At 47.8% G+C, this 14,202-nt stretch overlaps 1 protein-coding gene across 4 annotated transcripts in view; it reads right to left on the bottom strand.

The window, feature by feature from the left end:
- Positions 1–14,202, bottom strand: part of SHANK3 (SH3 and multiple ankyrin repeat domains 3) — a 412,785-nt gene that overhangs the window by 72,958 nt on the left and 325,625 nt on the right. For all 4 annotated transcript variants that reach the window (XM_066592225.1, XM_066592227.1, XM_066592226.1 and 1 more), the window contains 2 exons: positions 8,853–8,928; positions 8,492–8,574 (listed from right to left, as the gene is read on the bottom strand). In XM_066592225.1, coding sequence (XP_066448322.1) covers positions 8,492–8,574; positions 8,853–8,928 — 159 coding nt within the window. The remainder of the gene's footprint in view (positions 1–8,491; positions 8,575–8,852; positions 8,929–14,202) is intronic.

Below are 14,202 nucleotides of genomic sequence, written 5' to 3'. Positions count from 1 at the left end.
GGGAGCAAGTATAGTTCATTGGTAATAGGAAAGTAGTGAATTATATTGTGAAAGTATTCAATTATATTTTATGCAGCAGTGTCATGTGCTTAATATTTGTGCTGTGTGATAGCAAGAAGTATGTGTGCTAAAGGCATGCATTGTAGTGAAATTTTACTAACAGGGTCTCAGACACTGAGCATCCAGCTTTGTTATAATTAAGCTTTGTAATGTTTTACTAAGAGAGAAGTATTACACATACTGTAGACTTTCAATTGTTGACTGCGGGGGATGCCACGCTATATAACCTCTTGCATTGCAACAATAAAACAGAAGAGTTTGGAAACATCACTTCAGTGTTATTCATTATACTCTTCTCCAGTGTATCGAATAATAATTAGATATACTTGATTGATAAGACTGCGATACCTTCTGAGTATCACCTAAATTAAGTAATTACTTCAACATGTTGGTAGAGAATGTCTGCCATGTGGAATGTTCTAAGAATTATCAATGTCTCTGTAGAGTAGATACCAGAAAAACACAATACCGTGTTGAGTAGGAATCTTGTTCTTACAGTGTTTGTTCTTCTTTCTGCTGTCCTGATAAAAGGTACAATCCTTTTTTTCTATTTCACTTTATCAATCAGTGTACTCAGTGTACTTTGTGTGAATGAATACTGTATTTGCAGGATGTGTTTGTTATACAGATTTGTGTGTGTTAAAAGATTCTTAAAGTTGAGTATATATGTCGTTATAGAATTTGGAAACACAATTTTAAATTTGCATGCTGTGCTTCTTCTGGTTGCATTAAATTATGAAATAACATATATCATTAGAGTGTATTAAGCAGCCGGTTGAAAAAATAGAATACTTATGTATAATGAAATTGCCCTAGGAATACTCTGGATATTTTTTGCCAAAGATAGAATAGTTTGCACAAGAAATGAAATGTGCCCCCCCCTCCCCAATTCCATGAGATAAGGAAGGTACTGGCTGTTTCTCAGTAACCATGTGTGTCCTGACAGACAAACTGCTAAAGTAGGGAGAAAAGTTTTTTTGTCTGATGAATCTGAAAACCATGCTTCACCTTGGACTTGTTAGTTCATGTGAAAAACCTGTACAAAGAACATAGCACCTGAAATTGATCTTGTTACCATGCGGCGGTTGCTGGTCCTCCCGGGGCGGCGGTGTGCGGGGTCTCACAGTCGGGGCGTGTCCCCCCAACTTGTTGCCCGGCTGCCAGGGGCATGGCTGCCTAGCCGGCAAGGGCAGCGCTGTGCACGCACACACCTGTGAGTGCAGCTGCCGTGCACGAGCTCCCTTTTATTATGCTCTGTTGGGAGTTGGCTGTCTCCCTCTCTCCGCCCCTGGGTGGAGGCTTTTGATTAGAGGTCGGGCAGGGACTGACAATCACTGCCAGTTATTGGTTTCCCTCAGTGTGCTAGCTAGTCTGCCTCTGTTGGTCTCCTGCTCCTGTCAACTTGTCTGCTATACTTGCTATTATCTGCCAGGTTTTTCCATCTGCCTCAGTTCTACTTAGTAGTGTTTGTGTTGGTTATTTACATCTGCCTTTTCTATGAGTATTCTACCCTTTCCATCCAGGTACGCCAGCGTCCCTTTTTCGGTCCCTAGTGAGAGTAGGGATAGCCGCCCAGTTGCCCACCTGGGGTTAGCCAGGAGTGGAGGCAAGTAGGCAGGGACAGGGGTTGTGGGTGAGATCTACGGCACCCGGGCTGGCGTATCAAGGGTAGTATACCGTAACAGATCTGTACTGAATAGGTTAACATTGAAACCTTCAACACAGTCTCATAGTACTGTGTTTCCCCAAAAATAAGACACTGTCTTATGTTAATTTTTGCCCCAAAAAGGGCGCAGTGTCTTATTTTTTTGGAGGGGGGCTTATACTTACCTGGTCCTCGGCGGCACTGCGGTAAACTGCGTCCTCCTCGTCTCACAGCTGAGCTTCTTCCTGGTGATGGGGCTTTGAATACCCCACCTTTAGCAAAGTGAGTGCTGTGATTGGTTCATTGAGCGCCGGCTATGATTGGCTGCCGGCGCTCGATGAGCCAATCACAGCGCTCGCTTTGCTGGAGGCAGGGTATTCAAAGCCCCTTCACCAGCAGAAGCTGAGATAGCAGATGGGGATGACTCAGCGGTTTGTTGCAGCGCCGCCGGAGACCATCGGGATGCTGCAGACCAGGTGAGTATTATATTTTTTTGGGGGGGGGATGTTAGTTAGGTCCTATTTTCGGTGGAGGCCTTATATTTCAAGCTTCCCCCGAAAACGCGGTAGGTCTTATGATCGGGGTAGGACCTTTTTTCAGTGAAACACGGTAAATGGTGTTTGTCTGGGACTCCACTAATGGGTTAGGTCTTCCAAGAATTACCTATTAGATAGCTAGTTATTCTGGGAATGACAATTGCAACAGGTTGTGACTGTAGGACAAAGATGACCCAGTGTGGGTCATGCTCAATTATCTTACCAATTAGGGACACTATCAGAGTGGCAAAAGAGAGATAAGTACACCAAAGACGAGAAGTCTGGATGTAGAAAAAGAAGCAAGTTTGAGAGTGAATATGAAGGATAGACAGCAGATCACAGAATGTGTGTACTAGAGACTACAAACAAGTTGAATTGAAATAATGTTTTATGTACAGTGATTTGAATTTGTCTAATACAAAGGAGGAGAGCAGAGCAGCCTCAGTGAATATGGCCTCGGCCCTGCCACTGTCTTCCACTGACTTCTTCCCACATGACAATGCAACAGAATTGATGGGTGGCATTAAGCTAAATGTGGTGTGGGGGTTGCCTGTGTGAGATGTGTGAATGGATAATGACTGTGTTATTGCTGCACAAGAGAAAAAAAGTGTAATTTCTGTTGGACTTGATCTTGTTTGAATGTGGATTTGTTATTTTTGTGTGTAAGTGTGAAGGGACGCTGTATAGGTTACATTGTGTTTAGAGATGAGCGAACATACTCGGTAAGGCCGATTTCGCAATTGAGCACCGCGATTTTCGAGTACTTCACTACTCGGGTGAAAAGATTCGGGGGTCGCCGGGGATCGGGGCGTGGCGTGGTGGAGCGGGGGGTAGCAGCGCGGAACAGGGGGGAGCTCTCTCTCCCTCTCCCCCCACTCCCCTCTGCAACCCCCCGCTCACCTGAGTAGTGAAGTACTCGAAAATCGCGGTGCTCGATTGCGAAATCGGCCTTACCGAGTACGTTCGCTCATCTCTAATTGTGTTATATGGTATATGTACTGTTGGACGGCTGGACATGGACTGAGATAGACATGCCCAAATAGCTAGCCAGATTACAAGAGGTGGTGAAAGAGGGAAGATGAGTAAGCTTTCTTTGATGTAATAGCTTTGCCCCTACTTGTATCTCCATTTGAGTAGTGGAATGTGTGGGTATACATATATATATATATATATTCTTGATGCTTGCCCAACACAAGTAGATGGTATATTTAATATATTGTGTTCTACTTATTTGAATACTGTTGAATTATGATGATAAGACAGTAAAGAGACAAGCGTGTACTTGACAAGCCTGATAAGTATGTTTACTTTAAGTATGTTACATTTTCAATGTGGGTAGATTTTTGGTGACAGAGACCTGCCCAGTCAACTTATTAGGGGCAGATTTTCTTACAGAGATACAAGCAGCAATTGAGTATACCTCAAATGGTATTAAGGAAACTAGCCCCCTAACTAACCAACAGTTAACTACTAGAGATGAGCGAGCACCAAAATGCTCGGGTGCTCGTTACTCGAGTCGAACTTTCAGTGATGCTCGAGAGTTCGTTTCGAGTAACGAACCTCATTGAAGTCAATGGGCGACTCGAGCATTTTTGTATATCGCCGATGCTCGCTAAGGTTTTCATTTGTGAAAACCTGGGAAATTCAAGAAAGTGATGGGAATGACACAGAAAAGGATAGGGCAGGATAGGGCATAAATTCATTCATGAATTTATGAATGGGTGAGTGACTGCTGCCTCTCATTGGCTCAGCGGGACGAATCAGATTGGTCCCTGCGCTGAGCCAATGAGAGGCAGCAGTCACTCACCCATTCATGAATTCATGAATGGGTGTGTGAGTGAGATCTGCCTCTGATTGGTCAGGCTGTGACCAATTAGAGGCAGCTCATTCAGCAGGCGGGGATTTTAAATCCCCGGCTCCTGAATACTACTCACAGCTGTTCAGAGCAGTTCAGGAGGACTGCCGCCGGCCGCGCTGAACTCCGTCTGCCGGGACCAGGTGAGTATATATTTTATTTTTTTTTTACACATTTCTGGATGAATTGCAGGGAAGGGCTTATATATTTAAGCCTTTACCGACAATTCATCCCGTGATCGGCGGCAGCCCATTGCTTTCAATGGAGCCGGCTGTATAGGTCCTACAAACAGTTTAGCAAAACTGGGTCCCAAAATATCTCAGCACCTCACTGCTTCAATATGTTGATGATTTACTTTTGTGTTGTGACACTATTGAAAAGTGTTTGGAGGAGACTATCAGTCTATAACATTTTCTTGCTGAGAATGATTGCAAGGCATCGAAATTCAAACTTCAGTTTCGCCAACCCACCGATGTGTTCATAGGCCATTGCATTTCATAGGGAAATAAGCACATTACTACTAACAAAATCCAGACAGTTCAGGCTATCCCACTCTCCAGAAATCCTGGGAACTGTGCACTTTCCTGGGATTGGTGGGATATTACAGAAAATTGATATCCCAAGCCTCCCGCCTTCTGCAACCCCTCTATGACTACCTGTCTCTCTCAAAATAGCACCCTCACATATTACTAGAAGATGTATAGTTCTGAATCCAGCCTAATTACTTCCACTGAATTCAGAAAAGAGGGCGGAGAAAACATAGAATATCAAATGCATGATTATTTAGAGTTAATGGACTAGACCAGGGGACTTGAAAATGTTGTTGAAACTCCTATTGCTAATAAAGATTTTGAGTTTTTTGTAGATGACTATAGATACCATGAAAATGGACAAGCAAAAATAGGCTATGCAGTGATAATCAACAACAAGTTAATTGTGCAAAAAACACTCCCTCCTGGGAAGTCCTTGTAGGAGGCCGAGCCGGTGGCGCTCGCTGAAGTGTGTAAACTGGCTGATGGTAAGACTGTTAATCTCTACACTAGAGATGAGCGAGCATACTCGATAAGGCAAACTACTCGAGCGAGTACTGCCTTATTCGAGTACCTGCCCGCTCGTCTCTAAAGATTCGGCTGCCGGCGCGGGTGACAGGTGAGTTGCGGCAGTGAGCAGGGGGGAGCGGGGGGGAGAGAGGGAGAGAGAGATCTCCCCTCCATTCCTCTCCGCTTTCCCCCGCCCCCTGCCGGCACCTGAATCTTTAGAGACAAGCGAGAAGGTACTCGAATAAGGCACTACTCGCTCGAGTAGTTTGCCTTATCGAGTATTCTCGCTCATCTCTAGTCTACACCAACTCGAGGTATGCTTTTCTGGTACAGTAGAAATTTGTTGGATCATTGGGTAAACCAATCCAGAATGTAGAGGCAGTATCCTTGTATCAGGTTTTAGCTCTTCTAAAACAGGTAGCAGTTATCTAGGTCCAAACTCATAACAAGGAAACGACTTTGCAGGCTCTAGAGAATCGAAGGGCAGATGCCAGCAGTCAAGGCAGCAGTTAAACTCCCACTGGACACGTTAACTATCCATCTGGTTGCAACTGAATAAGGTGTCGCTATCTCTTAGTTGTCCCCTTTACAGGAACTGGCCCCTAAGGGTGAAAAGGAAGAGTGGCAGCAGGAGGGTGTGGAACTAGATGAAAAGGGAGTCTCGAGGAAGGGTAAAGATCTGTGCCTCCCCCAAATACTCTACTCTATAATGTCCAATTTGAGCCATAGGCAAACACATCAGTCAAAGAAGGTAATGTGTGGTGTAGTGGCTTCGGCTAGGATTGCCCGAGGGTTCAACAATGCTGTGATCAGGTTTGTGTAGAGATGCATAGCTTGCGCCTGACAAACTCAGGCAAAGTTGCCAAAGTACCTTCTCGCTGTTACTCCAAGGCCAGACTACCCTTAACAGTGACTGCAGATTGACTACATACAGTTACCTAAAGTAGGTGTTTGTGTTAGTTTTCATGGACTTCTTCTCAGGTCAACTGGAGGAGTGGCTTATTGAAACATGCCAAGACTAGGGCTAAGAAACTGTTGAACAAAGTAAATTTTACAGGTGACTGAGTTATTTAAAAAAAACATGTCAGAAAAACTTTGGAACTGAGATTTGATGGTCCATACCAGATTCGGTCGAAAACTGCCATTTCAGTCAAATTGGAAGGAAGGGACACCTGGATATATGCCAATTGTTACAAAAAAATTTTTTAGCTCCAGAGACCCAAGAATGCTTGGAAGGCTGTTCTACTGTCATGGACAATCCTCAGTATAGAGGGAATTGATGATGTACTAAATGAAGATTGGGACAATAAGGGCTCAGTCACACGGGCGTTTTGACGCACAAATTTTTGAACGCATAACTGAAGTGTTCAAAAATTCGCGTGACCAAAGTGGGTGTCACGGCGGAAAAAATGCTGCTAGCAGCGTTTATCCACTGAAAAGGGCTCGGTCACACGGGCGTTTCCCGCTATCCCCTGCTATGGCTGTGACAGCTGTGGCAGAGGATTTCTTCATCTCCGTGGGGAGTCCGATTGTCACTGGACACAGTGACAGCACTGCGATGTTCTCCTATTGAATTCAATGGAGCCGGCAGTACAGTCGGCTCCATTGAAAGCAATGGGCTGCCGGCAAGCACTGCAGCGATTTTTGGGAAGGGCTTCAAATATAAGCCCTTCCCTGAAAATCAATTCACAAATATGTAAAAAAAAAATCTATATTCACCTCTCTGCAGCTGCCGGGGCTCAGCCGAATCCAGCCGGCTCTTCTCCTGCACTGCTCTGAGTAGTATTCAGAGTGCACTGCTCTGAGTAGTATTCAGCACGCGGGGATTTTAAATCCCCGCTTGCTGAATGGGTTGCCTCTAATTGGCTATTGAATGACAGCTGAGAGCTGACTCTGATCGGTCCCTGCGCTCAGCCAATCAGAGGCAGCACTCACCCATTCATGAATACATGATGTAGACTTTCAATTATCGACTGTGGGGGATGCGGCACTGTATAACTTCTTGCATTGCAACAATAAAACAGAAGAGCTTGGAAACATCACTTGAGTTTTTCTCATTGTACTCTTCTCTGGTGCATCGAATAATTAGTCATACATGACTGCTAAGACAACGATACCCCCAGATCAGAAGGGCATCAGCACAGAAAACCAGCAAAAGGTAATATAACGGTTCCCTCAGGTCCCAGGACAACATTTTGTCCCAAAAGTGGAGGATTTCTTTAAGCCAGTTGTCTGTGTGTAGTTCTGTTACTTACAATCCTAAAGTAACCCCATAGCATTACAGCATGCTTGTAAAATGTATTGGCCAGATAGTGCTAGTGCATAATCAAATATCAATAAAGTTGCATATACTTTGTGAGAATTACCATTGGTGTACCATTTGCCCATGTATAAGAGTACTGGCTACCTTAAATGGGTTATTCAGGACTTAAAGAAGTTACAAAAGGCTAATATATTCTAATATACTGCCTGTTAGAATTCTCCCCCATCCCCTGCTAGTAGAATCTCATGCTCTTGTGTTACCGCAAGGCTGCACTGACATTTTATCCATAGTGATATAATGTCCCACCTTGTCAGAGTATAATCCAGCAACAGCTCTTGCTTCATATACTTGCAAGCTCGGCTCAGCTTGTGCATGTGTTTTCAACAGGCTAAGGGGAATAAGCCATTGCCAGACACCAGTGGCAGTGACTTATCTTTGTGACAACAAAGGATCGCATGTGCTGAAGTCCAACATGCCCACAATTTCCCTTCTGTTGTCTAGAGAGAATTGGGATACCCCCATAAGCATTAGATACTGTAATTGGCGGATCCCACCATTGGCTGGTTTGGTGGAATAACAGCTAATGTTTATAGCTGCCCAAGAGGGGGGAACGTATTAAACAGTATATGAATATCCAATGGCAGGGATGTTACTATAACAAGGGGGCATGTGTACTTCTAGTTGAGAAGGTTTTATCAGAAAAGAAGGGCTCATTTACTGTGGCTTTAAATGGTTATGGTTAATTTAGCCGGTTTGAACGCTTTGCATAAGAGATCGCTTTGATACAATGGTTTATTCTGATTACTGGCTTATGTGATTATATCCGTCTTATTTGAAGCTAGAAAGTTTAGCTTGCTTTTGTTATTCATCCTTGTGATCATCACAGCATAAAACAGTAATTACAAGGTGACTAATTTTTTTCTCCACTGCATCAAAATGCAAAAATCTGGCGTTTTTGCAAAAATGACTATGTATGAAACCAGCCTAACTATCTACTCTTCTCATATCATACATTCTACTCCCTAATAATAAATTTGCAATTTTTTATGTTTTGTCAAGTTGAATAACATACAGTTCTACATGTGGACATACCTTTTGCACCTCTCAAGACAAAACCAAATCCCTCTAGTTCCCTCTTCTGCAATCGAGCGACTTTCTCCTGGATGACGTAATCACTGCAAAAATACAAACAACAGATCAATAAAAATGAATAGTTGCTCTTTTATATCAGCAACGTTTCTATCTTGCCACAAGTGTGAAGCTCAGCAGGCCACATATTTTATCTTGTCTTCTGCATAATCTCCGTACACACTGCCATTAATCTGGTCATAATTTAGAAGTATAAAGTGAAATCACTATCACAACATCGGAGGTTTCTACTACTTTCTAAAGTGTACTTGTTTGTCCTTGAATATAACGTACTGATAATAACTATACAATAAACTGATCTTACCTATGTGAAGTGAAGGAGTCATATGATCCAACTGTGTAATGTCTGAAGAGTCGCTTTGTCCGATCTTCCCGAGTTTCTAAAAGACAGAGCCCTCTACATGTGAGTCACACTGAAGTCCTACTACATTTTGTTGGGCAGCATTGAAGCACCCACTGATACTATATAAGCTGAATTGTTAGGATGAAATGTAAAACCGTTCAGCAATAACGCCTGTAGTTTTAATTTTCCATATAGTTCATGACTAGAGATGAGCGAACACCAAAATGTTCGGGTGTTCGTTATTCGTAACGAACTTCCCGTGATGCTCGAGGGTTCGTTTCGAACAACGAACCCCATTGAAGTCAATGGGCGACCAGAACATTTTTGTATTTTGCCGATGCTCGCTAAGGTTTTCATGTGTGAAAATCTGGGCAATTCAGGAAAGTGATGGGAATGACACAGTGACGGATAGGGCAGGCGAGGGGCTACATGTTGGGCTGCATCCTAAGTTCACAGGTCCCACTATTAAGCCACAATAGCGGCAAGAGTGGGCCCCCCCCCCCTCCCAACAACTTTTACTTCTGAAAAGCGCTCATTAGCATGGCATACCTTTGCTAAGCACCACACTACCTCCAACAAAGCACAATCACTGCCTGCATGACACTCCACTGCCACTTCTCCTGAGTTACATGCTGCCCAACCGCACCCCCTCCCCCCCACAGCGCACACCAAAGTGTCCCTGCGCAGCCTTCAGCTGCCCTCATGCCACACCACGCTCATGTCTATTTAGAATTGCGTCTGCCATGACGAGGGACCGCAGGCATACACTGCAGAGGTTGGCACGGCTAGGCAGCGACCCTCTTTAAAAGTGGCGGAGCGATAGCCCACAATGCTGTACAGAAGCAATGAGAAATAGAATCCTGTGCCACCGCCATCTGGAGCTGCACACGTGGGCATAGCAATGGGGAACCTATGTGCCACACACTATTCATTCTGTCAAGGTGTCTGCATGCCCCAGTCAGACCGGGCTTTTTAATTCATAGACACAGGCAGGTACAACTCCCTATTGTGAAGTCCCTGTCGACCCACAGCATGGGTGGCTCCCTGGAACCCACCGGCGGTACACAAAAATATCCCATTGCATTGCCCAACACAGCTGAGGTAGTAATGTCGTGCGTAATACAGGTGGGCTTCGGCCCACACTGCATGCCCCAGTCAGACTGGGATTCTTTACAAGTGGACACATGTAGGTTTAACTCCCTGTGGACCCACTGCCTGGGTGGGTGCCAGGAAGCCACCGGCGGTACATAGAAATATCCCATTGCATTGCCCAACACAGCTGAGGTAGTAATGTCGTGCGTAATACAGGTGTGCTTCGGCCCACACTGCATGCCCCAGTCAGACTGGGATTCTTTACAAGTGGACACATGTAGGTTTAACTCCCTGTGGACCCACTGCCTGGGTGGGTGCCAGGAAGCCACCGGCGGTACATAGAAATATCCCATTGCATTGCCCAACACAGCTGAGGTAGTAATGTCGTGCGTAATACAGGTGGGCTTCGGCCCACACTGCATGCCCCGGTCAGACGGGTTCTTTAGAAGTGTACAGATGTATTAAAAACTCAGTGTGCACCTACAGCATGGGTGGCTCCCTGGAACCCACCGGCGGTACACAAAAATATCCCATTGCATTGCCCAACACAGCTGAGGTAACGTCAGCTGTAATGCAGGTGGGCTAAAAATTAATTTGATTACACTGTAGGCGAGGGCCCACACAAATTGCTGTATCAACAGTACTAATGTACATCCCAAAAATTGGCCATGGCCAGCCAAGAGGGCAGGTGAAACCCATTAATCGCTTTGGTTAATGTGGCTTAAGTGGTAACTAGGCCTGGAGGCAGCCCAGTGTAACGAAAAATTGGTTCAAGTTAAAGTTCCAATGCTTTTAAGCGCATTGAAACTTATAAAAATTGTTCTGAAAAATTATTTGAGTGAGCCTTGTGGCCCTAAGAAAAATTGCCCGTTCAGCGTGATTACGTGAGGTTTCAGGAGGTGGAGCAGGAGGAGGAGGAGGAGGAATATTAGACACAGATTGATGAAGCAGAAATGTCCCCGTTTTGGATGGTGAGAGAGAACGTAGCTTCCATCCGCGGGTGCAGCCTACGTATTGCTTACGTATCGCTGCTGTCCGCTGGTGGAGAACAGAAGTCTGGGGAAATCCAGCCTTTGTTCATCTTGATGAGTGTTAGCCTGTCGGCACTGTCGGTTGACAAGCGGCTACGCTTATCTGTGATGATTCCCCCAGCCGCACTAAACACCCTCTCCGACAACACGCTAGCCGCAGGACAAGCAAGCACCTCAAGGGCATACAGGGCTAGTTCAGGCCACGTGTCCAGCTTCGACACCCAGTAGTTGTAGGGGGCAGAGGCGTCACCAAGGATGGTCGTGCGATCCGCTACGTACTCCCTCACCATCCTTTTGCAGTGCTCCCGCCGACTCAGCCGTGACTGGGGAGCGGTGACACAGTCTTGGTGGGGAGCCATAAAGCTGGCCAGGCCCTTAAAGACTGTTGCACTGCCTGGGATGTACATGCTGCTCGATCTACGCACATCCCCTGCAACATGGCCCTCGGAACTGCGCCTTCTGCCACTAGCGCTGTCGGCTGGGAATTTTACCATCAGCTTGTCCGCAAGGGTCCTGTGGTATAGCAACACTCTCGAACCCCTTTCCTCTTCGGGAATCAGAGTGGGCAGGTTCTCCTTATACCGTGGATCGAGCAGTGTGTACACCCAGTAATCCGTCGTGGCCAGAATGCGTGCAACGCGAGGGTCACGAGAAAGGCATCCTAACATGAAGTCAGCCATGTGTGCCAGGGTACCTGTACGCAACACATGGCTGTCTTCACTAGGAAGATCACTTTCAGGATCCTCCTCCTCCTCCTCCTCCTCCTCAGGCCATACACGCTGAAAGGATGACAGGCAATCAGCCGGTGTACCGTCAGCAGCGGGCCAAGCTGTCTCTTCCCCCTCCTCCTCATCCTCCTCATGCTCCTCCTCCTCCTCCTGTACGCGCTGAGAAATAGACAGGAGGGTGCCCTGACTATCCAGCGGCATACTGTCTTCCCCCGCCCCCGTTTCCGAGCGCAAAGCAGCTGCCTTTATGGTTTGCAGGGAATTTCTCAAGATGCATAGCAGAGGAATGGTGACGCTAATGATTGTAGCATCGCCGCTCACCACCTGGGTAGACTCCTCAAAATTACCAAGGACATGGCAGATGTCTGCCAACCAGGCCCACTCTTCTGAAAGGAATTGAGGAGGCTGACTCCCACTGCGCCGCCCATGTTGGAGTTGGTATTCGACTATAGCTCTCCGTTGTTCATAGAGCCTGGCCAACATGTGGAGCGTAGAGTTCCACCGTGTGGGCACGTCGCACAGCAGTCGGTGCACTGGCAGCTTAAAGTGATGTTGCAGGGTGCGCAGGGTGGCAGCGTCCGTGTGGGACTTGCGGAAATGTGCGCAGAGCCGGCGCGCCTTTACGAGCAGGTCTGACAAGCGTGGGTAGCTTTTCAGAAACCGCTGAACCACCAAATTAAAGACGTGGGCCAGGCATGGCACGTGCGTGAGGCTGCCAAGCTGCAGAGCCGCCACCAGGTTACGGCCGTTGTCACACACGACCATGCCCGGTTGGAGGCTCAGCGGCGCAAGCCAGCGGTCGGTCTGCTGTGTCAGACCCTGCAGCAGTTCGTGGGCCGTGTGCCTCTTATCGCCTAAGCTGAGTAGTTTCAGCACGGCCTGCTGACGCTTGCCCACCGCTGTGCTGCCACACCGCGCGACACCGACTGCTGGCGACATGCTGCTGCTAACACATCTTGATTGTGAGACAGAGGAGGAGGAGGAGGAGGAGGGTGCTTTAGTGGAGGAAGCATACACCTCCGCAGATACCAGCACCGAGCTGGGGCCCGCAATTCTGGGGGTGGGTAGGACGTGAGCGGTCCCAGGCTCTGACTCTGTCCCAGCCTCCACTAAATTCACCCAATGTGCCGTCAGGGAGATGTAGTGGCCCTGCCCGCCTGTGCTTGTCCACGTGTCCGTAGTTAAGTGGACCGTGGCAGTAACCGCGTTGGTGAGGGCGCGCACAATGTTGCGGGAGACGTGGTCGTGCAGGGCTGGGACGGCACATCGGGAAAAGTAGTGGCGACTGGGAACTGAGTAGCGCGGGGCCGCCGCCTCCATGATACTTTTGAAGGACTCCGTTTCCACAACCCTATACGGCAGCATCTCAAGGCTGATGAATTTTGCGATGCGGACGGTTAACGTTTGAGCGTGCGGGTGCGTGGCGGCGTACTTGCGCTTGCGCTCGAACACTTGCGCAAGCGACGGCTGAACGGTGCGCTGAACTACACTGCTGGATGGGGCCGAGGACAGCGGAGATGAGGGTGTGGGTGCAGGCCATGAGGCGGTAGTGCCTGTGTCCTGAGAGGGGGGTTGCATCTCAGTGGCAGGTTGGGGCACAGGGGGAGAGGCAGGGGTGCAAACCGGAGACGGTGAACGGCCTTTGTCCCACCTTGCGGGGTGCTTGGCCATCATATGTCTGCGCATGGTGGTGGTGGTGAGGCTGTTGGTGTTGGCTCCCCGGCTGAGCTTTGCGCGACAAAGGTTGCACACCACTGTTCGTCGGTCGTCAGGCGTCTCTGTGAAAAACTGCCAGACCTTAGAGCACCTCGGCCTACGCAGGGTGGCATGGCGCGAGGGGGCGCTTTGGGAAACACTTGGTGGATTATTCGGTCTGGCCCTGCCTCTACCCCTGGCCACCGCACTGCCTCTTGCAACCTGCCCTGCTGATGCCCTTGACTCCCCCTCTGAAGACCTGTCCTCCTGAGTAAGCGTTGCACACCAGGTGGGGTCAGTCACCTCATCGTCCTGCTGCTCTTCCTCCGAATCCTCTGTGCGCTGCTCCCTGGGACTTACTGCCCTTACTACTACCTCACTGCAAGACAACTGTGTCTGATCGTCATCGTCCTCCTCACCCACAGAAAGTTGTTGAGACAGTTGGCGGAAGTCCCCAGCCTCTTCCCCCGGACCCCGGGAACTTTCGAATGGTTGGGCATCAGTGACGATAAACTCCTCTGGTGGGAGAGGAACCGCTGCTGCCCAATCTAAGCAGGGGCCCGAGAACAGTTCCTGGGAGTGTTCCCGCTCCTGAGCAGGTGTCATTGTAGTGGACTGAGGAGGCTGGGAGGAAGGAGGAGCAGCAGACAGAGGATTCGGATTGGCAGCAGTGGACGGCGCAGAACTGCGGGTAGACGATAGGTTGCTCGAAGCACTTTCTGCCATCCAGGACAGGACCTGCTCACACTGCTCATTTTCTAATAA

This window comes from Eleutherodactylus coqui, chromosome 2, assembly GCF_035609145.1.
Source record: "Eleutherodactylus coqui strain aEleCoq1 chromosome 2, aEleCoq1.hap1, whole genome shotgun sequence".
In the NCBI taxonomy this organism is placed as follows: Eukaryota; Metazoa; Chordata; class Amphibia; order Anura; family Eleutherodactylidae; genus Eleutherodactylus; species Eleutherodactylus coqui.
Note: the sequence above shows the minus strand (reverse complement) of the source record. Positions and strands in the feature narration are given on the sequence as shown.